Raw genomic sequence first — 25397 nt, 5'->3', positions numbered from 1 at the left:
ACATGGGAAGGTCAGTAGGGACATGTGGGGGGTCATTAGACACGGGGAGGTCAGTAGGGACATGGGAAGGTCAGCGGAGACATGGGGGGGTCAGTAAGGACACGGGGAGGTCAGTAGGGACATCAGTAGGGACATGGGGAGGTCAGCGGGGACATGGGGGTGGTCATGGGGACACAGGGAGGTCATGAGAACAGGGGGTCAGTGGGGACCAGGCAGAGTCAGGGAAGAGGAGAGGACAAGGGCAGGAGGTGTCCTGGGGGTGGTCTTGAGGGGGCATGGCCGCGGGGCCTGACCCGCCGGCACACTGAGCGCCCGGGGCTGGGCCCCGAGCCCGGATCCCGCAGCTCGGGGCAGTGGTGATGTGTTAGAAATTCTGGCAGGATCCCGCGGCCGGGGAGCCCAGGCAGCTGCTGCCCCTGAGGGCAGGGACTCGTGGGGGCCCCGGACCCGCCCAGCACCTGGGAGACGCTCTCAGACGCCCCCGTCCACGACCCGACACCCTCCTCCCCCCACAGAAGCGCTCGCTCTTGTTCAAGGCAGTATCTTGGACCTTCCCCTTCAAAAGGGAAATGCTACTGACTTCGCCCGACTTGACAAGTTCCAGGAGCTGACGCCTGGCGGCAGGTGGGAAAGTAAATCCGTCCACGAGACAGAATTCACGCTGTGGGCCCATCAGCCTCCAAGGCAACGGTGAGAAACGCCGCAGACCCCGAGCCCCTCGGCGAGCACCCCCAAACCACCTTTAACTTGACATCACCTCAGTGTTTCGCCCCCAAATGAGATTCCGTTGCAGTATGAATGTTCTTTTCAATAATAATACCTGCAAATGGAAAGTTTTGATAATGGGCAAAGAAAAATATCAGACTTAAAATAGCAACTAGTTTTAATTATGAAATTTGTTGTCATACTTCCATGTCTAAATGATTACCAAAGTAAATCAATAAACTTCTAGGCCAATTAAATTATGCAGAGAGTTTGCATCATAATTATTAAAACAGCTCTGACTCTCATCTTTTGTCTTCTAAAAATCATTAGCTTTTCAATTACAATTTCATTCCTACAAATGTTCTGGAGAAAGAGGCTATGAGCATTATGGAGGTAGGATTAAGTAAAGTAAAATGCACTTTAAGAGTCAGCCAACACGGATGCACGCTGTTTACAAACTACCTTCTGCCATCAGAAAAGGCTGGGAATATAAAATGCTACTAAAAAGGTTTAATTGATTTTTCAACTTCAATTGCATTGGGAAACCGCCATCTACTTCTGTTTCAAATAATTTAACCCAGTCCTGAGCCCAGAGAAACGCTGAAACAGCAGCATCTGCAAAGGGCGCGGCTCGCAGGGACCCCGGCCGCTCAAGCCTCACAGCCCTTTCTCAACATGGCAGAGCCCCGCGGACGCTGATGCCACAGACACCGCCACCTGCTGGTGCCGGCGCTGGCGCTGGCGGGTGTCAACCCCGCGTCTCAACTGCAGGCGCTCTTCCCGCCCCCCCCCCCCCGTTCGCCCCACATCTGCCCACTGCCCTTGGTCCTCCTGCCTCTACTTTCCACCTGGGGTCCTTCTCCTTCCGCAAGAAGAATGTCCTTCAGGATTTACCGCCCCTTGGGGGGTCTGCTGGTGACAAATCCTTTTTGGTTTCATTTGAATAAAAACGTCGAGTTCACCTTCCATCCCGAAGGTAGTCTGTGGATACGGGCTCCTACGCCGGCGGCTTCCTCTGGGGCGCGGCCTCGGCTGCGAAGGTGGCCGTCAGCGTCACCGCTGTCCCTGGGAGGGACCCCGTCTTCTCCCCACGGCAGATTTTAAAGAGTCCCCTTTGTCCAGGGTTCTGTTCAGCTTTACTATGATCTGTCTGGACACAGATTTTTTTTTTGTATCCTGCTTGGGGCTCATTGGGATTGCTGAGTTTGTGTGTTTGGCTCTCATATGCTAGAAACTGTCACTCATGCTCTGTTCAAACACGACTTCTGACGCCCTCAGCGTTCCCCTCAGCTCCAGCTCCACGTCTGTCAGACCACACACCTCCCACCCGGCCCTTTGTCTTTCCACGATTCCTCTCACCATTGTCTGCTGGCCCACCTGCAGTTCACTGATCTCGTCTTCAGCCCTGCAGTTTCTAGCCTTGCGATCTGGGCAAACACACCAGGAAAGCCTCCTTTGTAGGGGTGCCTGGTCCAACCTGCCTACAAAGGTCCGTGAGAGACCGCGCACAACAGTGTCCTTGAAGGAGCACCAGCCGCGCAGCCTCCTGTCCTTCCCCGGAGTCAGGGCCCCGCCAACTCCGAGCACCGGTCCTCAGGCTTCGGAGCCCGCGTTCACCCGAGCGGCCGCCGCCGCGCCCTGGCTCCGGCCCACCTCCCTCCCCTCCCCTCCCCTCTTCGGGGCGGGCGGTGACCAGCCCCGGGGTTCAGAGCGCGGCTCTGCAGCAGAGCCCCGAGCTCACATCCCGCACCTGCTCTTCCTGATTTGGGGACCCCAGTCCCGTTACTGGGCCCCCCTCGGTGGCGTGCGAGGTGCGCCCCGTGTCTGCCTTTTCGGGCCGCTCTGACCCGCAGCGGGCGGCGCTGGATGGGGACACGGCCGCTCAGTTAACCACCAGGCCGGTCGGATGGTGAGCATCTACCCCACCACCCGGAGCCCCTGCCGCGGCCCGGGGATACAATGGCACAGCAGGGAGGGGCGGTCAGCCGGGAGAGGCCCCACCTGTCTGCGCGTCGCCCCCTCGGGGAGCCCGCCCCCGCCCCCCGCTGCACCGGGAGCCCTCGCTGACCGCCAGCCACGCCGACCAGCTAAAGGCAGGAAGGCGGGGGCTCCCACGCGCCCCACGTTTCGCATCACGCGGGCAGCGTGATGCCCCTGCGGGAAAGCAAGGCCCCTCCTCCCTTGCCTCTCTCTGAGGCCAGTCACAACAGCCGCCCCCCGCGGCCTCGACAGGAATGGGGCCTACTGACCCTGCCGACGGGGTCGCGAGGTCACGCAGAAGCAGCGCGACAGCCGCTCCTCGCCTGCGCTGCCCTCGCGCCGCAGAGCCCGCTTCCCTCAGGAAGTAAGAGGGATCAGTGTTTCCCCAGGATGGGGAGTCTAGGGGAGGAGAAGGTCAGGAGAGCTTTCCTCCATCAAAGAGGGGAACACTGGCCTGTGTGCTGATGGCGACAATCGGGCCCAAGGGGCAAAACCGATGCGGGGGGCATTCCTGACGGCACCTCCTAGGAGGCCGGTGGGGACACCGAGTCCCCCCAGCCGTGAGCCCAGAGTCCGTGCACGGTCGGGGTGGGGCGGCCGAGGCCCAGGTGCACCCTCTCCTCAGCGGCCGGGGCCTCACACGTCCTGCCTGTCCACTGGTCACAGAGTCACCGGCAAACGATTGGGGGGAGGGTCTGACACGCGGGTGGATGCCGGCGGGAAGGGGACGGGGCTTGAAGTGGTGAGGGGGACACAGGGGCACCGGGGCCGGGCCCGGGGCAGAAGACAGAGCGGGAGGCCTGGGGGCAGCGCCAGGCTTTGGCGGGAGAGGGGACTCTCGGGAGGAGGTCCGTGGGCCTGGGATTTGCCAGGGGTGGCCCGAGGACCCGGGGGCTTAGGGGCTGCAGGGACGGCAGGGAGGGCGGGGGCCGCTTGGGCAGGGACGGAGGACGCCCCTCGGGTGCTGGGGGCAGTGAGGGCACGGAGGGCAGGTCCTGCTGTGTGCACGCGCCACACTACGTGCACCGGGAACCACCGAGCCACTGTGTAACAGGCAGCCTCACCCCGCGACCCCGACGAGGAGGCGCTGGGGCCACCTCGGGAAACACGCGTACCGAGAGCAGGGAGAGCCGTGATGGGGCCCAGCTGCCCTGGGGCTCACAGCAAAGACCCCCGCGCTGCGAGCCGTCGTCCCCACGCCCGGAGAGTCTCAACGAGCCTCTGGTGGCACCTCGTCCCGTGTCAGAGGGGAGAGCCCTCCTGGAGTCCGCCCTGCCGGCTGCCTCGCGCCCTGCCCTTGACCAGCTGACGGGCGTGTCAACGCCACTCCGGTGGGGCTTGGCGAGAGCACGGAGGACTGGCCGTCACTCTCCCACGGCTGTCAAGGAAAAGGGCCCGACAGAGCACGGCCACCTGTCCCAGGAGTGTCCTTGGGAATCGTCCCAACTAGTTTATGAGCCCAGGTCACTGAGGCCCCGTCCTCCTCTGTAAGGATGTGCTGGCAGGTCTAAAAGCGGAGGGTTAAGATAACACGCGTGCGCTTTCCCTCTCTTTACCGTCTATCTGCGCCTCGGGCAGGGCTGCAGGGGCTGTGCCTGTGACCCTCTGGACTGCCCACCAGGTCCAGTCACTAGTGTTTCTGGGCCTTTCTGTCCCCAAGTCCCCAGCTATAAAATGGGGGAATCATGGTCGCGCTTTCAGAACAATCCTGGCAAACAGTAGGTGCCCAATAAAAGCGAGTAGTGCTTGTGATGCATCAGAGCGCGGCCGTTTTTGCAGAAAGCCACAGAACTCAGCCAAACAAAAAGTGCTACTGTTAAGGGCTGAAGATCAGCGAGCTGGTCAAGAATGAGTAAAATGGAAAACAGGCTTTTAAGTCACACTGAAGAGAAACGATAAGCCCTTCTATCGCTCCCAAGTGCAAATCCACGCTTCTCCTGAGCGAGGGAGTAGCATTTCTTCACCTCCCTGATCAGGCTCTAATTAAATCTCTAGGCCACTGTTTAAAATGAAGCCATCATGGACAGTGATCAAGGTTTTCATTTTTCCCTGCTGAGCTATAAAATCAACCACGTTAAGTTTTTATTACGTAACCTCTACAGAGTGAAACGGTTTGAGGTTAAGATATTTGATGTGCTCTGGCATGAGCCGGGAGGAGTCTGTCAACGTGCTTGCTTCTGAAAAGGGGATGTTCTGCTTCATTTCCACGCTCTCTCCACCAGCAGCACCTGTACGGTCGGGGGGTCGCTCTGACTATAAGAAAACTTAAAGACGAACTGGAAGGAGGCAAAGGGCCGAGACTTCCTTGGTGAAAATGCAAGACTCTCAAGTCACGTCGTCTAAAAAGGGACCAGTGACACTTAAACCGGCCCTGCCACCCCCGCTGTCGCCACGCGGCCCAGATCCCGAGTACGTCTGAAAGATGGAGGCGTCTGTTGGGTGTGACCGAGACATAAGAAAACATAACAAACACTTACAAAAGTTACACCTGAAAGATCTCCACTCCAACTTCTGGTCGATGTGCTCAGCCAAAAGGTCACAGCTCGGAATTTGCTAGATAAATAAATGTTGGTGAGGCAGATGAATCACCGGAGAATTGATGCATGGCAGCGAATGAATAACCTGCAAATGCCTCCCAAACCCCATTATTTCCACTTTTCCAGGAGCCCGGGATTCATGTCCCCGCATGCTGCCAGTTCATTACCGAGAAGCATCATACCTCGTCCGCTCTCGCCGGGCAGCGCGCAGCCCCCGGAGGGCCCTTTAATGTTTAATTCCCCATCATCCGCTCCACTGAACAGCTTAATCTCTGCTTGTATGATCAATACTATATCAGTGTAAATTAAAATGACAATTTTAAAGTAATTAAGCCTGTTAATGCTCGATTCAAATGTCATTATTTGCACAAGGGATTGAGGAGAAATTACAGCGTGTCCAGGGTGACAGGAAGATGTCTGAGCTGCCTGGATGGGCCTCGTGGAGCCACCGGGGGCTTCAGCAAAGCGGATTAACTCTGCCGCGCCCTGCCAGGCTACCTCTCCAATTTCTAAAGAGGATAACACAATTTGATAAATTTAATTCCAGCTACAAACTCAATTATTGTGATAATAGATGAAAACTGGGAGGAGATCCTATACAAGGCCCACATTTTAAAAAATACACTTAACTCCGGAATGAGATACAACAGTTGTGATTTGATTTGATTTGTTCTCTCTCTTTTGAAAACCCTTTAAATAATTTCGATGGTTGGAACAAGAGTGCACATTTATTAAAAGGCGCAGCTCTGACCCAAACGGGCCGCAGCCCCGCCGATTCAGGTCACGGAGTAACGTCTGCTGCGGCCCGTAGCAGCCGTTGTTAGACAGGCACAATCACATCATGCATCACTGGCTCTCGTAAACTGATATATAAACCTCAGCCTTGCCCATTCCCGGCTGGTCTGGCCCCAGCCTGGAAAGATGCGTCCAGCCATTTTTTTCCTGAGTGGCGGGTGGGAGTGGAGGATTAATAAAAGAAAATTAAACAGACAAAAAAATCACCTTTGCCCGCCCAGCACCTGGAGCACTGGGCACCGAGTACAAGTCAGACCCTCTGACTGATTCTCCTGCACAGGTATTTCTCCACCTGAGCCACTTTACGGGGGTGGGGGGCACACACGAGGGACGGTGTCCACGGCACTGGAGGGGCTGCTCCAAGGGGACACCTGCCGTCCCTGGGCCTCATCCTTCAAATCACCAATAAAAGCTGACAACCAAACGTTAATATCAAGATGAAGAGAGAAGTGTAGCAGTTTCCGTCTGAAAGATGTGAAAGCGCCCCGCGGCCCATCTCTCAGGGCCTCCCTAGACCATCGCGGACACTGTGCCACCCCAGGAGGTGGCCGGGTGGAGCAGGAGAGCCACCGCAGCGGCCAGGGCGTCCCCGTTCCAGGGGGCTGACGGGGGCTTTGCAGCCTTCCGCCGCCTGAACGTCCCTCCGCTTTCTGCAGAGGAGGGAGGTTGCGGTTGGCACTTCCCCACCACGTCCTGCATGTTGAACGGGCCTTGCCTGCTGCCCGTCTGTCGGCGTGACAACCTCCCTGTCCTCACCGTCCCGCCAGCAGGATGTGGCGGAAAACCCACGCAATCGTAGCAGCACGTCTGCACGTGGTTCTCCTCTTTGGCTTCTAACTACAAACATGCCGACTACAGAGTATCAGGTTCAAAGGTGAGGAGCTAGACAGGAAGGAGTTTTTAACGATGCATTAAAATTAACCACGACGCGGAGGAGAGTCGGGCACGTGATTATTTGATTTTAAGGCAAACGCGGGGAGGGGCCGTCGGGGTGCTGACATTCCTCCCTTTCAACCCGGAACACAATCATACAACGAGGAAAACCCCGAATCTCAACCCACTTTTCCTTGTAATAGTTAAAAAGCAGGACTTCTGAAAGGCAAGAGATACAAAATCAAGGGGAAACCATGGGACACGCTGATTTTCAGGACAGGTATTTGTGTGAGTCTCAGAGGTGGTGTCCGGGGCTCTCGGGACACAAGGCACCCGGGAGGGCGGCTCTAGGTGAAGGTGACGGGCTCGACACTGTCGGCCTTTTCTGAAAACACCAGGAATTCTGCGGGGAACACGGGAGGCACATACGGTTTCCGAGCTCCGTCCGCTTTTCATTTCCTCTTGTCCGACGGGCCTGGAGCAGGAACGGCTCAGCTGGTGGGACTCAGCCTGAGGTGGCGCGGTCCGGGGACGCTGGCGCCCAGCCACCACCTCGGAAAGGTCTGGGCCGGGAGGGGCGGCCCGTTGACGGCTCAGCCCCCGGCTGCACAGGGGGCTCTGGAGCCCCTGCCAACAAGTCCCCCGCCGATGGGGGCCCTGATCCAGCACCAGCCCTGAGAGCCACGCCACACCACCGCAGACGGCAGCCGGCCCCCCGGCGGGACCCCGGCACCGGGCTTGCCTGACGCCATTTCCTCTCTTTCGGGGGACAGGGCTGGGACCAACAGGAAGCAGCACCGTCTGGACGGGCGAGTCTAACAGACATAAATCCAGAAAGGATGTGGCCGACACGCAGAGCCCCATGGCCACGTCCCCCACTGAGTTACAAGCCACAGGCACCACGAGGCACGGGCAGGGAGCAGGGCCTCCGCCAGCTGGCTGCGCGTGGCGGGCACCAGGCTGTGCCGTTCGCACACATGGGCCTGGGGATGAAGGCAACAGGGCACCCGGAGACCGGCCAGCGAAGCCCCGCACTGGCCGCCCTCACGGTCCAGCGTGAGGACTGACGCCCGGCCGGCGCATGCAGCTCCGTGCACGCAGCGGGCACGAGCCGGGCGCTGGCCCACGGCAGGCTGTCCTTCCCCGGAGAGCCTGCACCTCGCTCTCCTCGAAGGGCTGCCGACGGTCTACAAGGCAGAGCCCGGCCAGCCCACACCACCCCGAGCTCCGCCTGGACCCCGGCCCGTCACAGGAACTCAGGCGTCGCCCACACGGAAGGCTGGCCGATGCCCACCTCCCCAGGAGCCCCAGGGAGGGCTCAGGCAGCCCCTCCTCACCAGGCCTTCACGGGACCCTGTGCCCGCCCTCCTCTGGGAACGGGCTCTGAAACCCGATGGGCCAAACTCCTGGGGCTCAGCTCCCGGAGTCTGCTGTCCAGCTGCAGGCGTCAGAGGACGCGTCTGCTCGGAGGGCCCCTGGGGGTCCCCCGGGAGCATGAGGCTGGAGCCCCGGCGCAGTGGCGCAGGGTCCCGGGAGAAGGACGGGGGGCCTGGTGATCTGGGTGAGCTCAGGGCCGGGGGGCGGGGGCGCGTCACTCAGGCTGAATGGACGGACAACAGGTGAACTGTGAGTCAACGGGACCACTCTTTCTGTCCCCTGCTTCACTGATTTCCTGTCAAAAAATGCTAACAAGCCTGAAAGTCCTTAAGAGCTTTACAATTTTTCAGTTGTTCACCAGGACATTCCAGGAGCTGCATTTGTTTCCAGGCGGCGGGTGACACGCGCTCCATCACACCTGTCTGCCCCTGACCGATCGCCACCCGGGCCCTGCCGCTGCCACCGAGAGCCCGGCCCGATTCCCACCCAGAGAGCCGGCCGAGGGCGCGGGAAGGGCCCTGCCAGCGGCCCGCAGTGGTGGGACGGAAGCAGGGACAAACAACCGCCTGCATCAGGAAAACTGCCCCAAGCGGGGCTTTGGGCAAAGGAACAGGGGCCCCTTCACCAAGGAATCACACCAATACGGCCGTGACCCTGCGCACACAGTGAGCGCTACGTAGGTGGGGGACAGCCTGGGGACACCGGGGCGGGCAAGCACGGGCAGATGTGTGATCGGGCTGTGGCGGGCAGGGGAGCCGCGGCCGCGATGGGGACCGCTCCTCACACCACGCGGCTGCGCGTGGGCCACTTCCTGCAACCCCCGCCCCAGGAGCTTCTTCCTAGCCCCTCCCCGCACCCAGCCTGCAGACCCCCCGCCCGTCTCACAGGCCCCATCACAGGAACGTAAATCACGTGCAAATGGACTGGCCAACTACACACCAAAGGACAGCGCCCGCCAGCCCAAAGTAAGGAGAAAATGTGCACCAAAGTCAACACTAATTATTTCATTGAGTTGGAACAATGCTACATTCAAAATCAATAAAGCCTTATTTTACCTAAAGAGTGAATTTTATACTGATAACATCTGCATAGGGCACATGTGAAACTGAAAATTATTCACACTCTGCTGTTACTTCTTGGGGAACGTTTAAGTTTCCTCAATCATAAGACATCAGAACAATCTGTATGGCTTTTATCTGGAGTCAGCTTGTAATGGAAATATCCTTTTTCAGTTAAATCATTTAAAGTTTGACTGCTTATCAGCCGTTAACCACATGACTAGTATTTTTTACAGTGTTATCGATGGATATAGAAAACTGCAGAGACTTAAAGTTTGCAGTTAGATGAGGCGTGACATATCTACACACCTGTGAAACCAACACCACAATCAAGGTAACAAGCACGTCCATCGCCCGGGGGGGATTCCCTGTGTCCCTCGGTCCCAGGATCCCTCCAGTCCCTGTCTGAGGAAACCACTAACTACTTCCTGTCATTGTAGGTCAGTTTTCGTTTTCAAGATGATACAAATGGAGTCACACAGAATGTGTGTTTCGTCTGGCGTCTTTCACTTGGCATAATCCCCGACATCCATCCGTACCATCTCCTGTATCAACCGTTCTTCACCTTCCACTGCTGAGTGGTACTGTAGCTGGTCTATCCACTGACCTGCTGGTGGATGTTTGGGTCGTCCACAGTTTGGGGGTAAAGTTGCCATAAACACTTATGTACAGTCCTTGTGTGGACACGTGCTTTCGTCTCTCTTAGGTGGGTACCTAGTGGTGGAAAGCCTAGGTCATATGGTAGGTGTATTTTTTTTTTTTTTTTTTTTTTGCGGTACGAGGGCCTCTCACTGTTGTGGCCTCTCCCTTTGCGGAGCACAGGCTCCGGACGCGCAGGCTCAGCGGCCATGGCTCACGGGCCCAGCCGCTCCGCGGCATGTGGGGTCTTCCCAGACCGGGGCACGAATCCGTGTCCCCTGCATTGGCAGGCGGACTCTCAACCACTGCGCCACCAGGGAAGCCCAGTAGGTGTATATTTAACTTAAGACGCTCCCCACGTGTTTTCCCCAGTGGTTGTGTGACCTGACATTTCCACTGTAGCAGATATCTGAGAGTTAGGCTCTTCCTCACCCTCTCCAGCACTTGACGTGGTCGGTCTTTTCACTTAAGCCAATAGTGGAACATTTGTGATCTTTAACAAACAATGTGCTCTTCATCGCATTGCTCTAATGACTAATGGTGTTGAGTGTATGTTCACATGCTAATTTGCCATTTCTATACTTCGTCCGGTGAACTGTCTGTTCAGATCTTTCAGAAATTCAGTTGTCTGGTTAGTACTGATTTGTAACAGTTCTTTATATGTTGTACTCTAGATAAAGTCCTTTGTCAGAGATATTTTGCAAATATTTTCTCTTTGGCTGTGAACTCTTTTTGTATCTTTTGAAGAACAAGTGTTTTTCATTTTGATGATAGCTTAGTGTTTTCTTTAATAGTAGTTTGCGCTTTTTGTGTCATATTTAAGGACTCTTTGCCAAAGCCAAAGTCACTAAGATTTCCTCCTATGTACTCCTGTAGAAGTTTTATGGTTTTAGCTCTTACACTAGGTCTGTAGTCTGTTTGGGTTAAATTTTGATAAGTTTTGAAGTAAGGATTGAGGTTTTGTTGTTGTACATGGCCATCTGTTACAGCACCAGTTGGGAAAAGATTATCGTCCCCACACTGAGTTGCCCCAATACCTTCGTCAAAAATCAATGGTGGGGTGGGCCTGTTTCTAGATTCTCCATTCTGGTCCATGATCGATTTCTCTGGTTTTACAAGACTACACTGTCCTGAGTACTGTAGATTTATAATAAATCTTAATCAGGTAGTATAACTCCTCCATCTTTGTTCATTTTCAAAGTTGTTTTGGTTAATCTAGGTTCTTACATTTCCATATAAATTTTAGAACCAGTTTGTCAATTTCTATTTAAAAAAAAAGAGTCTGCTCTGATTTTGATTGTTACTGCACTGAATCTTTACATAGATTTTGGGAGAAATGACATCTTAACAATACTGAGTCTTTCAATCCATGAACATGGTATATCTCTCCATTCTTCTGTAATTTCTCTCAACAGTATGTTGTAGTGCTTATCTTTGGCCTAAGTTATTCTAAATATTTCACATTTTGGTGCTACTATAAATGGTAATGTTATCTGAATTTCATTTTCCACCTAAATCATTTACAAGTTGACAGCTTACAAGCTGTAACTACATGACTAGATTTTAAAGACATAAACAAAATACTTTTCCATTAGCAAATCCATTCTGACTATTCATGAAAGCACTGCATTTTGTATTGTTTTTCCCTGAAGGAGATATTGTCCTCATTACATTCAATGCAGTCAATTCAGTAAAGTTGATCTCAAGCCTCAAACAATTTGCCCTTGGCTCTGGACTGTGTTTTCAAAACTACAGCACAGAGGGGTGGAGATATGCATTTGGAGGTGCGGTGTGGTTTGGCTGGAGTGAAAGGGTGTGTGTGCAGGGACGGGGGCTGTAAGCCGTACTACAGGACTGGTCACACCCTGGTTTCCTCATCCCAGGAGACTCAGAGTCTGCACTGTCTTCACCTCCTGGGTTCGGCCAATTTCTCCTCAGTGTTCACTAGGGAACATGCCCTGGATGGCTCAGGCTCAGAGAGAGGAAGGCACAGAGTCAAGAAAATAAAACCAAAGGGGGTCACTACTTCTGGTGCACTCTGGGTACTGATTTCAACAAGAACTTCAAGGCCACATCTATAGGCCTTTCACATTCCAAACAACCCGCCCATCCCTTCCCTGCCTCTCTGATGGCCTTACCTCTTTTCCAAAAACTCTGCAATGGTTCCCTGCCGACCACTCAAATTCCTCTGCCTGATGCTCAAGGAATCTCCAGGATGCTAGCCTCCTCCCTCACTGTAATCTCTCTCAGACAGCTTGTGTTCAACGGCCGGAACTACCCCCATGCACTGCCCACAGCCGCCTCTGTGCATCAGCGCACAAATCCACGTGCCATCTCCCTGAGGCCAGGCCGCCCGAGCACCACCTCCACCTGCTCCTCGGCACGTCTCCTCTGAGGTCACCAATAAGGGAAGGAATCTCTTCCTGCGATTTCTTTTTTTTAAAGTTTGTCTAAAAAAGTCACAGTTCTGCAAAGCTTATAATGGAAAAATAGCAGTGCCCTGACCATTTCAAGTTTCACTCCCCAGAGGCTATTACTCTCTTTTAATTGTTTCCTTTGGCATGTCCCTCCATATCTCTAAAGCTTACAATGCTACTTCTTGATTTTTCTAGTCTTCAAGATTGACTACTGATTTTTCCACTGTGGAAGATGAGGATTTAATCCCTTTACACCACCTTCACCCTTCATTCACATGACACACACACACATACACACACATGCTATCCCTCATCCCCATCCTCCAGATAAAAACACATTTTTACTTAAATTAATAATCAGTATTTATATCATTATAACTTTGAAAATGCTCTTCACAATAGAACCACTTATTTCATTACAACTGCTTTTCCTCTCTTGAACAGCTCTTTGTTTTCCCTGGAGTTCGTTACTGCCTTCTTTTCTTGTTCACTGAGTTTTTTAATATACATTTATCATAAGTCATTCACACACTCTCCAAACCTCATCTCAGTATGTTTCCACATCAATCTCACCTGCTTGGAGACTCTCTCTCAGAAACTTAACCAGCTGCATGACTGCTCTCTCGCCTATTACATGGTTATCCTCCTGGGATCTCCCTTCACTACTGACCTGGGGGTTCCCTTGAGAGCTGAGAATCAGGCCTAGCACAGAGGAGCACACATCAGTGTTTCCCAGGCTGAACAGAAAGGGCATCCACTCTTCACGCCCAGGGAGCGTGGAGTCAGCTTGTAATGGAAATATCCTTTTTCAGTTAAATCATTTAAAGTTTGACTGCTTATCAGCCGTTAACCACATGACAGCACTTCCTCTGTCCTTCCCGAGTGGCCCCCAGTCTCCAGCCCTCCCTCCTTCCTGCCAGGCCCGCAGACCCAGACTGTGCGGCGACCCGATACGCCCAAGCTTTCGGGGCCTCTGGAGGGGAGAGCCTCCGGAAGCACCCGGCCCGGCGTCTCCTGGGCTCCCGGAAAATCACCGCATCCAAGACTCAAGCCGCGTGGTTGCAGACGGCTCTCGGACCCCCGGGGTCACACCCCGGTGGGCGAGTGGGTTTTCAGAGTCCCAGAGGCCTCTGCCCCACCGCTGGCCCTCAGCCAGGACACACCCAGCTCCGAGGAACGCACAGCCAGATCAAACTAGCCCGGCAACTGTCCTCCCCGCTTGATAGCCCAACGCCAGCTCATCCGTTAGAGGGAAATAAAAAAGTCGAGCCTAAATGCATAAAAAATTATGACGGAAGCCCTAAATAAGGCAGAGGCTGCAAGCTTATTGAGTCAAAAATCAATCAATCAATGAACAAGTGGATTAGGCGCACCTCATAAGCCCCAAAGAAATAATTTGCCCAAACACTGGGATTTAACAGTTGAGGACCAAATTCCAACACTTTTAGGAAGTAAATAATGAAAAATCAATTTAAAGAAAAAACAGATCAAGAACCCTGGACTCTGGCATGCGGACACATTTATTGCTGAGTGCCGTCTCTCGGCTGACCCGAAAACTTCGGAAGGTGTTTATTTACTTTCAGCACCTTCCAGAGATCAATATTTTTAATTTGGATCCGAGTTATTATTTTTCACATCACAGCAGCGGGGAGCAGAGTAAAGTGGCTCATATTTTAGTGCTAAAAAGATCAATATGACAGTTTCACCTTCCCTGCAGCCCCTGCCGCTGCCCGGCCGCACATCACCACGTCCCACGGGGCTGCAGGGGCCGCAGCGGGAGCAGCCGTCCCCCACCCCCGAGGCCGACAGCCGTGATTTAGCTGAGCATGGAGGGCCCGGTGCCCTCGGAAAACCAATCTTGCTTCCCTCACTTTATCAGGCCTGTCTGGACCCACAGTCAGGGAGAGAGGCTGGGAGACGGGGTGGGGCCGGAGGGGGCCCCCTAAAGCAGGTCGGTTCCCTCATCAGGATGCATTTGCCCTCCTCCCCTTCCCTGGATCAGAGAACATCAGTAAGCTCCATTACTTTTCTATAAATTTCCCCTAAAATCTTATCCAGGAGAGCAGAGACAGGGAAGGGGCAGGTCTCGGAGCAAGGAGCCAGGAGGGTCTGGGAGGGCGTCTCCTCGGAAGGAGCGTGGCTTCCGGCCTGCCCCCTGCACAGGCACTGGGCCACCGAGGGGCGGGGGGAGGGCCCTGGGACACGACGGAAAAGAGCAGCTGCCACCACGGCTGGAAGGCAGGCCCAGACCCTCCTGCAGAAAGAGACCACCAAGGCCAGCGCGGACCCTCCAGACTTGTGCTCCCCCGGTGAGGAGGGGAAGGAGCCCCCAAAACAGGGAGGAGAAGGAAGAAGAGGGAACTGCTTTGTGGGTGACCTGCCTTCAAGGGGTCCCGGGCCCAGGAGCCACCAGCATGGACAGTGGAGTGAGTGGGAACGCGGAGGGACCCTCCAGGGCGAGGACCTCCTCGGGGCACACACAGACCCCCACGCCCACCCCAGGCGCCAGGGCCTGCCCCTGGGCCTCCTGGTCTGACGCGGAGGGAGAGATGCCGTCAGGCCACTGCGCCCTCTTGGCCTGGGGACCCAGGTGGGTTTGCAAAGTGCAGCTTTAGGCCAGGGGTGGAGAGGTGCTTCCTGGAGGGGCCTGAAAGGGTCGCTTCTCCCAACTTTGACTTCACCCCCCTCCCCCGACCAGCGAGGCCACGGTCCCGGGAAACCTTTGTGAGCCTTGAATTTGTGTCAGTGGGTTTCTGGTCTGGCCGCGCTCTCACCCCACAGGAAATGAAGCCCACCCGTGCACCTCCTTCCAGGGGCCAAGTTAACCGCGGAGGAGGGTGGAGGCCGGCGGTGGGAAGCGGAGGAGGGCGAGCCTGGGACCCTGGGCGGCGCGGGGCCTCCATCTTCCAGGCGCAGCCCCGGAGCCCCTCCCCCCGCCGGCCTTCCCGGTGCCCTGGGGACACAGGGGCCGGCCGCTGACCCGTCTGCCCAGACGCAACCCCACTTTCCGAGCTTTGAGGGGAAGTCGGAACCACGGTCACCAAAGCCGTCCTGGGCGCCCGCGCTGGGCACTCTCCCAGCCCGCGGACACCCGCGTGGCTGCCCCGACCGCATGGCTCCCCCTGGGCCCACGACACCGGCCCGGCGCCAGCAGGAGGAGCCCTCCGCCAGCCTCCGGCCCGCGCTCCCCGGGCGTCACGTCCACTGGACATATGGCCGCGCGGCTCAGGTCCCGCAGGCTGACACCGGACGAGGGGGACTCGCGAAGGCGCCGCCAGAAAGGCCCCTCTCGCCACGGACGCGCGCGGGGCTGACGCGGTGCCACCGCGGGAGGGGAGGGGAGGGGAGGGGTGAGGCCACGGCACGGGGCAGCCATGCCCGCGCCGCCGCAGAGACGGTGGGGGCCACCTGCCCTCTGAGGGGGCGACGCCCTCCAGGCTCGCCGCCCCGTCGCCCGAGCAGGCCGGGTCGGGAGGCTCTGGGGGTCCTGCCCAGCAGGCTGGAGCTGATGCCCGTGGCCGCCAGCTGCTCCACCAGCAGGTGCTTCGGGGAGAAAACCAAGCAAGGGCCTGCGCCTGCACCTCACGTGCTCGGAGCACCAACCCTCCGTACCGGGGGGCTCCCCAGGGACTTCCGTCAGCCCCAGCCCTCAGGTGGCCCCTCTGGTACTGCACGTTGGGGTCTCCGGGCCAGGCTGCGTGTCCTGCCTCAGGAGCGAGGCGCCTACCCCATTCTCCTCCTCTTCTTCATCACAGGTGACCAGGTGAGGAGGGAGGATGCGGGCTCCCCAGGTGAGGGGGGCACGTGAGTGGCCACTGGCTGTGCCTGCTTGGAGCCTTCACCAGCCCTGAGAAGCCCTGAATTGACACTGATAAACAGCCCACTCTCCTTCCTCTGAGGAAAGTCCCAACCCACCTTGGGGCCCATCCTTGCAACTGAGAAGGTTTCTTCCAAGCGTTCTTGTACGAATCACTTTTCTGACAAAGTCACAGACTCACATCACGTGCCCGACTGTTAACGCTCTTCCACCGGACTCCATGGTGAAACCCAGTGATGTACAGGGGGGTGCTCACGCAGCCACTGCTGACGCCTCTGTCACGAGCACGCGTGACAGACGCGGGGAGCCAGGCCCTGGGAAGGCGCAGGATGTGCGTGTGAAAGGAGGAGCCTTGGAGGGAGGAGGGAAGGGAGAGGCCCAGGAGGAGGAAGGCTAGCACTTCTGATCTCTGCTGGCGCAGCCGGCCTGCGAAGGCAGGGCACCCAGGGAGGGCAGGGCTGGTGCAAAGGGCCTGCAGTACCTGCAGGGGACGGAGGAGGGAAAGAGCAGGACGGGGGGTGCGTGGGGGTGGCAGCCACCTTCCTCGGGACGCGGGCCTGCGGAACACGGCACCACCGCGGTCCAGGAGGGACGGCTGAGCGACAGCCGTGCCCCCTTCTCTTGGTCTCCTGCATTTTTCTTTTTAAAGGCATTTCTTTTTCAGATTTTTTTTCGCGTGGACCACTTTTCAAGTCTTTGTCGAATGTGTTACAATATCGCTTCTGTTTCACCTTTCGGTTTTTGGCTGCCAAACATGCGGGATCTAGTTCCCCGACCAGGGATCGAACCCGCACCCCCTGCGCTGGAAGCGCAGAGTCTTAACCACTGGACCGCCAGGCAGGGAGGTCCCCTCTCCTCTGTGTCTGCAAACGTCCTACAGGCGCAGGCGAGGATCAGCCAGCTGAGTGGGACGTGGCCCCTGGCCTCACCCCGCGCGCGGCGCCCCAACAGTAACCGGGCTCATCCCATCACGTGGTGCCTGGGAGGGACTCGGGAGCCGCCGTGCGAACAGGGAGCGCGTGGGTCAGGCCTTGCGGGTCCCCCGCAGTCACACCTCAAGGCACCCCGCGAGGGGCTCACCGGAGTGCCCTCTTCGGGGCACTCCTGCTTGCAGTGAACACGACCCTGGAGACGGTCACCTTCCGTGAGCGCACCGGGCATGGCGGGAACAGGACCCGCGTCTGAAGTCTCACCGGGGGATTAAAACGGGGCCACCTTGCCTCTTTCAGGCAAGCACAAAATCACTGGCGGATGTCGGACGTCGATGTCGGCCAGGAGACCCAGGGTGTTTACCACCTCACCACGGAAGACGCTTGGGCGAAGGCCGTCCGGCGCGCTGACTGCACAGCCCCACCCTTCCTCTGCTGGGCGCCCCGTCCAGAAGCCCACGTCCGCTCCGGCAGCCTTGGGCAGGGGGCGGGGCCGGGGAGGGCGGGTGCCTGGGGGGCAGCCCCTCCCTCGGGGGTTCTCCTTCACTGTCGCGTGCCCTCCAGCCCGCCCCTGCCCCCACCTCCCCAACTATGCCCCCCCTGAGCCTCTGTCTTCCCACTCTCCTCTCGGGGAAACTCGCCCAACCCGCGGTCTTCAATGCACGTACACCCCGACGGCCTCGAGGTCTGTCCTCGGGCCGGCACCCCCCGTGAGCTCACACTGGTGCATCCGTGGCTCTGGACCCACGCTGGGGGCGCCCAGGGGCATCCACGTCCAACCCACCACTGCATCCTGGCCCTCTGCCCCAGGACGCCTCCTTCCCCGCTCAGAGCACCGGCACTGGCCGAAGCCCAGGCCCCGGGCAGCACAGGGAACAGGGCTGCTGCTCCCGGACTCTGGATTTGAGGAGGACACAGTAATCAGAAGGCCAGCCCCCAGCACGCCAAGATGGCCGGTGCCCGGAGACGAGGGGGGCCCGGGGCCCGAGGCGCTGCAGCAGCCTGCGAGCTCCCTCCGTCCCCTCCGGCTCACCTGTGGCTCTGTCCACGCCCACGGCCAGGTCCTTGGCCCACGATGGCGGTTAATGAGTTCCCGGGAGCAGGACGGGCGATGTCAGCACGCAAGGCTGGTGGCACCTCTGAACAAAAAGACTTCCAACTCGACTTTCCCGAAGGAAATGCAGGCGGGCAGGGACCCGGCCAGCGGGCAGGGCCTGAGGGAGGGTGGCCTGCCTCAGGACGCCCAGTGGGGGACACTCTGCCTCCTCAGGCCTGAGTAGACCAGACGAGCCACATGCTTAAGTGAGTGGCCGCTCGGGATGGTTCTCAGGAGCAGACAAAATTTACCATAATCATCATTTTATTGAAGCCTAAACATTGCCCTTTGAGCAGCTCCTACTCCGGATGGGAAATGCTGCTTTGCCGCCATCTCCTGGAGAAGATGAGCATCTGCAGGCTCCTGGTGTGCCACTGCCCCCAAGGCCACAGCCCCCCAGCTCGCTGCCCACCCAACCACAGCTCCTCCAGGCCGCAGACCCTGCTGGCCCAGAGCCCCCCCAGGACGCCGACCCCCAGGACACAGCCCCCCAGGATGCAGGCCCCCAGGACACAGCCCCCAGGACGGCAACCCCCAGGACACACAGCCCCTCGTGTTTCCGTGAGCCCCCCACCGTATGCTCATCACCAGGTGCAGCTGCAGGTTCAGCTCTTTCTGGGAACAGGCTGCAATTTTCTGATCCCTATTAATACCGGTGACAGCATTTATGTATATGATAAATTCATTTCAATTTCCTTTTTCAATTAATGGCCTATTATTTGAACCACACTCAGCTAAAAATATTGCTCCAATACTATTAATCTTGTAAAAATTAAATTTTCCTCCCTCTGACAGCCAGAGGCCACCAGGCTGGGGCGAGAGGGTGGCCGTGTACCTGGCCAGCGCTGCCCAGGTCCCCTCCAACAGGACGTCCAGGGGACCCAGCAAAAGCGGTTCCACGCACGACACACTGAAGGGGCGATGGACGGGCATGACGGGGGTGGGGCTGCAGGGCCAGGGCCAAGCAGGATTTTATCACAAACCATCAGGGTCCCAGTCAGGAGACGGGTGACAAACACATGCCTCCCCCGGGGAAGAGTCTGGGATGAGGTCCAGACCCGGAGCGTGGGGCACCGCTGGCCATTCCCCCCCCACCCCCGCCCCGGGAAACATGCCCGCACTGGACTGTGGTTGCAGGAGGGGACTGCCGGCAGGACAGCAACCCTGGAAGGCAAGCCAGGCCACAGCCTCGCAGGGCCAGCCGACGCACCCACCCCTCCTTGGGCAGGCTGGACCTTCATCCTCAACTCCCAGACACTGTCCAGTCCTGCAGACACCTGGAGCCACAGCCTCAGGGCCTCAGACCTGGGCTTATCCCCACGTCTGATGCGGTGCTGTCCCGTGCAGGGTCAGTCCTGCCCAGAGAGGTGCCAGCCCTGAGTGCTGTCCCAGACTGGAACCAAGCGGGATGGCCCTGTCACCGACTAACGTGCCATCAGCGTACTTAAGACCAAGAGAGGAAAACGCGGCCGGTTCTAATGGAGAGATGCCGTGGGTGTTAGATGCACCCTGGTCTCAGATGTAAATGTGACAATCGACTCGCGGAAGAACAGACTGGATGTAATATCGTCCTCAGGTACCTCAATGCACCAACCCGACAGGAAGATCTTCCGGGCGTGTCATTTGTAGTGTCTGCAGTGGTTGCAGATTACTCCACCATGTGGCTGGTCCACAGTGTAAAAACACCTAATTCTGGGTACTTAAAATTACTTCCAACTTTTGTTATCAAATAATTTTTGATGACCATCCTTATACACAACAATTTGCAAGACGGCTACTTCTCCAGTGAAGCTGCTGAGTGGCGGGAATGCTCTTTGGCAGGTTTCTGTATTCCACTGCAAATTGTGAAATCACATTTTAAGATCAATCTCCAGGGATGAGGAAGACCAAAATGGAGCTCTCAGCCCCCAGGCGCCTCCAACACAAACCTTTTCTCAGCCCACCAAGCATTTGGCTGGAGGAGAGACGCAGGTCTTACGTCAGCATGTCACGACAGGTGGCACAAAACAGACCACGGAGAACTAGAAAACTGAGCATTTCAAAAAACTATGGAAAACTTCCACAGACAGACAGACAGAGACAGTGGGAGCTCCTGGCCTTCCTGAGGCCGCAGTTTCTGGGCACCAGAACCAAGGCCCTGTCCGCTAACAAGCTGATACCCACGCTTCGCTGCCGACTCAGCCCCAGGCGCACACAGAGCCCCGCGGGGCACGGAGGCCTCGGAGCCTCCGCCCCAGGGAAACAAACGCCTCCACTCTGCCTCGGCCACCCACCCCTGCCTCAGTCTCTGGCCCACTGGGAAAGGTGTATCAGATATGTCAGCCTTTCTGAGGAAGCAGTTTGAGTTCGTTGATTTTCTCTAATATTCTATTTTCTATTTCACTGATTTCTGTCTTATTTTATGATTTCCCTTCTTGTACGGGCGTTGGTTAAATTTGCTCTTCGTTCTAGAAACTTCTAATGTAAGCATTTAATGCTAGGAATTTCCCTCTAAGCACTACTTTAGGTGCATCTCACAAATTTTGAAGGTTTTCAGTTTGTTTTTCGTGTAATTGGAAATAATTTCTAATGTCCTTTGTGACTCATGGGTTATTTACCAGTTTCTTGTTTATTTCCAAATATTGGGGACTCTTCCAGATACCGTTTTTGTTTACTCCTAACTTACTTCCTCCGTGTGACCTCAATCTCCCACACGTGCTGAGCTGCGTTTTCGGCCCGGATTTCAGTGTGTGGAATGTTCCATGTGCACACACAGGCCACGACTCGTCCAGGCCCCAGACCGCCTGTGCTCTGGCCGCCAGGGTGGGAATGCCCGAGTCCTCGGGACAGACCCCCTTCCAACCACAGGCCACGCTGCACCCGCCCTGACAAATGTCAGAGCAAGACTCGCCTTCCCAGGGAAGAGAGTGGAGGCCGAGAGCCCCGCCTCGCCCCTCAGCATGCCACGTGCCACGTGCCCTGTCCACGTCCCGGGGCTGCGCGTGCAGCCGCCAGCCCCGTGTCCCACGGAGGCCCGTGAGCTCACGCCGGCTGTCAGGGACTCTGCCAGCTTTCCCGCACACGTAGCTCTGACTCGGGTACCCACACGACGGGCTGCCACATCCCCCTGGGGAGCTGCCCCCTGCGCCCCGGCCCCGTCACAGCCCTCGCACTGAAGGCTCCTTCGATATCAACTCGGCCACTCCTACCTTCTCAGAACCCGTGTGGATGGTCTTTTTCTTCATCCTTTTACTTGTAAAATACCCATCTTGCCACCTAAAGGAGACTGTGAGGGCCCAAGCATGGTGTCCACGAGGCAGAGGTGACCAGGGCCACGGTGGGCCATGGCGGCGCTACTGGCCGAGCAGGAACCGAGGCCTCTGAGAGGGGGAGGTGAGGAGGGGCCCCGCTAACCCACCAGCAGCAACCCGGGGACGGAGCTGACCGCCTGACGCTTGTCACAGTGGCTGGATCTGCGGGTTTACACATTGTATCAAACTCTGACAGATCCAGCCACGACCTGTTCACGCCCTTTCCTCTCCCGGCCCTCCCGGGCTCCAGAGCCACCACCTGACGGCCTGGCACTGGGCGACGCCCATCGCCAAGTCCTTCTCTCTCCACAGCTCCCGCGGCTGCTGCCCTGCAGGGAGCTCTTCCTGATGCTGTGGACCTAACCTGCTGATAACGGTGTGGTTCTCGCTCCAGACACTGCAGTTTTCATCTGAATAAGTCCCACTTGGGGAAAGCATTTTTATTTGCGGGATGAGCTGAGGGGAAGGCGCCGTCGGGGAGAAAGGGGAGAGAGAGGAGGGGGCTGTGTCCCCGCCCTCGAGGCCTTGCTGGGCCCGTCACCGTGGGGTGAGGCCCCTGCGAATGCGGCGAGGGTCCCCCCGCCGAGCGGCGTGGCAGGGTCAAGACCCCAGGATGCAGGACCTTGCAGATGCAGCTAAAGGCAGAGACACGAATCTGCAGTCCGTGACTACCTCATAACTGGCATCAGACGCCCCGAATTTAAGGACTGGAACTTGGCAGGAGCCTCTCTAAGCAGAGGGGAAGCGCGGTGGCACCTCTGCCCCGGCCGCTCTATGCAGGCCCCTTATCCCAGCCCCCGCTCCCCGCACACAAGCCCCGGTCCAGGCAGCGGGCATACGGTCACCTGCTGCCAGATCCCTGGGCCAGGGATGCGTCGAGGAGGGGACCCAGCACCTGCACCTGCAGCAGGGGCCGCGGAGGGGAGGTGACACAAGACGCTGAGGAGCACAGGTGGCCTCAGGGCCCCCCAAACACGGGCCTCCAGACGGTGAGCCTCACACCAGCAACGGCCACTCAGAGCCGACCAACCTCGCTGCTTCGAGACGCCCCTGCCTGTCCCTGCACCCGGCACACCCATGGCCACCACGCCAGCCGGGGCCGCCTCCCCGGGCATCCGCCGTCCCCCAGACCACTGTCACGCTAATTCACGCACGGCCGCCTGTGCCCGTGACAGCGCTGCCCACCGAGTCTCTTTATGTAATCAGAGGATGGCAGCTCCAGCCGACGCTTGGCTTGTCCAACGCTTATTCGACGGAAGGAAAGAGCACTCACCGTGAAGTGCTCCTGGGACTTGAAGTTTTCATCCAGGTAGACCCGCGCCCTGGTGTACTCTTTCATCGCGTCACTGGACAGAAGTTCTCTGGAAGGAAAAGAGGGAGCTGTTTAACGCACAGCCACACGGACACCTCACCCTCTCACAGGAGTGCTTATGAAGCACAGGAATGGCAGCTTGGAAACCATGCTTTACATTGTCCTGAAAACCACAGCAATGGCGGTGGTGGGGAGGAAGGAAGGTGGGGGAGGGGGAAGAGAGGCGAAGGTGGCATAAACTGAGACCCACCATGCGCCCTCAGCGCAGGCCACTCCATGCCGGCCGTGAGATGAGCAGGATGGGGGCCCCTCGGGAAGATGACACTGGGAACTCACCCAGGGCCACACGCCAGGAAAGCTCGAGTCCACAGCCTGTGGGGCGTCCTGTCCGTTTGCGCCCGGTCCTCACAGAGGCCACACAGGCGCCCCCAGGCCTGGGCAGTCCCGCCGCATTCGCTCCTCACGGGAGAGAAGCTGAGGACCGTGACCAAGTGGCCAAGGCTTTGCAGCAAGAAGGAGGGAAGGGTCTCCAGACGTCCCTTCTGAACAGGCTCCAGCCCTGACTGCACACCTCATGGCCACACTCTGTCACCAGAAGAGCCTTCAGCAGGCGACCTCGCCGCCATCTCTACAGACATGGCCGGGACAGAGCTGCCGTGCACCCTCGAGTTCTGTGATGGCGCCGGATGGACAGAGGTACCTGACCCCCCCGCAACCAGCGCCCGGCAGGGGGTGGAGGACATGGGTGCCAGGTGACCAGCCAGAACTCAGGGCAGGAAGAAGAGGGGCTCCAGCTTTAAGGAGTGACAATGAGGAAGGCAGGAAAGAATAGGGAGGAGGGAAAGGAAGAAGATAAGCCTTGAGAGGATCAAACTAGTCCTCAAGCACCTACCTGCCTGCTGGGATGAACCCCAACATGCTTTAGGGGGCAAGACGCAGACACGAAACACACACAGCAGCAGAATCAAAATTACTGACATGTTGAAGAAGCAACAACTATGACCCATAATCTACAAAAAAAGGCAACAGAAACAGATGTAGAAAGGATAAAAATGATGGAGTTTGCTGAAAAGAAACTTGAAACAGCTATTATAAATGTAATGAAAGATTTAAAGGAAAACATGGACACAAATGAAAGTTCTAGAGCTGAAAAATACAGCATCAGAAATAAATTCACTGAATAGGCCTAACAGCAGATTAAAATGTAAAGAAGAACAGACACAACTATCCAAACTGGAACAAGGAGGAAAAATGGACTGAAAAAAAAAAACTGAAAGAGCCATAGAGACCTGTGTGACAGTCTACCATCAGGAAGCCAGAGTCCAAGAAAAAAAGAGAAGGGAAGAAACCATGCAAAAGCTTTTCCCAAATCTCAGTAAAGTCATAAACCTACAGGTTGAAAAAGCTCAAAGAACCCCAAGCAAAATAAACACAAAGAAAATCAAACTAAAGCAAAACAATCAAGTTGCTGCTAACCAGCTAGAAAGACAAACTTAGCAGTCGGGAAAAAAGACACACTATATACAGAAAATTAAGACGAGAACAACAGCCCAATTCTTCTCAGGAATAATGGCACACAGAAAACAATGGAACAATATCCTTAAAGCACTGAAAGGAAAAAAATGGACAAGCTAGAATTCTGTTTACAACAAAAGTATCTTTCAAAAACAAAGACAAAGACTTTTTTCAGATAAACAAAAGCTGAGAGAATTGATCAGCAGCAACTTGTGTTGAGATAAATGTTCAAGATCTCAGGCTGAAGGAAAATGGTGCCGGAGAGAAAGCTGATTGTACGGAGAAGGACTCACCCCGGGAATGGCAGGTGACTAGTCAAACAGGTGACATGTTCTCTCACTTTTTAACCTTTTCAAGAGGCAACTGACCGTTTAAAGCAAAAATAACAACATATATGTGACGCAGGGCACAGGCAGGAGTAAAACGTCTCCGACAACGGCAGGGGGACGGCAGGGGACGGGAGCCGTGGGATCCCGCGAGCTCGGACGCACGGCCTGCCGGGCACTGCCCCTCACCTGCGTCTGCTTGTCGCTGATGTGCCCAGCTTCTCCAAAGGTGCTCTTTTCTTACTGACTTACTGCAGTTCTTTATATATTTAAATACTGACGATTTCTGTCAGTAAAGTATGTTGCAGATATCTTTTCCCAAGTGTGGCTAAACTTTTACTTTGTTTATAGTGTCTTTTGATAAAGCTTTCAACTTCAACATGGTCAAATGAGTCAGTCTTTCCTCTTGTGGGCTGCACTTCTACACCTTTTTAAAGAAATCCCTCGTACATGCTCTCCTACGCTTTACTCTCGAATTGTCCTCGGGCCTTTTACGTTGACTCGGTAATAACTGAAATTCATCCCTGTGTGTGGAGAGAACTACGACGTGCTGGGGACCCAGCTTCATGGTTTCCTGGCCCAGGACACCAGTGGTGCCGCCCCCTGACCCAGCCGCCACCTGCTACACGCTGGGGTGAAGCGGGGCAGGAGCTCCGCTGCTGCACATCTGGGTGCCGCCCGCGCACGCGCACGCACACGCGCGCGCGCACACACACACACACACACACACA

General features: G+C 56.6%; 1 protein-coding gene across 5 annotated transcripts in view; it reads right to left on the bottom strand.

Annotated features, from left to right (window-relative positions):
- INPP5A (inositol polyphosphate-5-phosphatase A) overlaps positions 1 to 25397 on the bottom strand; it is a 179839-nt gene that overhangs the window by 69096 nt on the left and 85346 nt on the right. For all 5 annotated transcript variants that reach the window (XR_008616268.1, XM_007101183.4, XM_028480950.2 and 2 more), the window contains exon 4: positions 22787 to 22874. Coding sequence is in view for 4 of the 5 variants with exons in the window: in XM_007101183.4 (XP_007101245.1) it covers positions 22787 to 22874 (88 nt within the window). In the remaining variant the exon portion in view is untranslated. The remainder of the gene's footprint in view (positions 1 to 22786; positions 22875 to 25397) is intronic.

This window comes from Physeter macrocephalus, chromosome 20 (genome assembly GCF_002837175.3).
Source record: "Physeter macrocephalus isolate SW-GA chromosome 20, ASM283717v5, whole genome shotgun sequence".
Lineage (NCBI taxonomy): Eukaryota > Metazoa > Chordata > Mammalia > Artiodactyla > Physeteridae > Physeter > Physeter macrocephalus.
The sequence above is the reverse complement of the archived record's forward strand: the minus strand, read 5'-3'. Positions and strand labels throughout refer to the sequence as shown.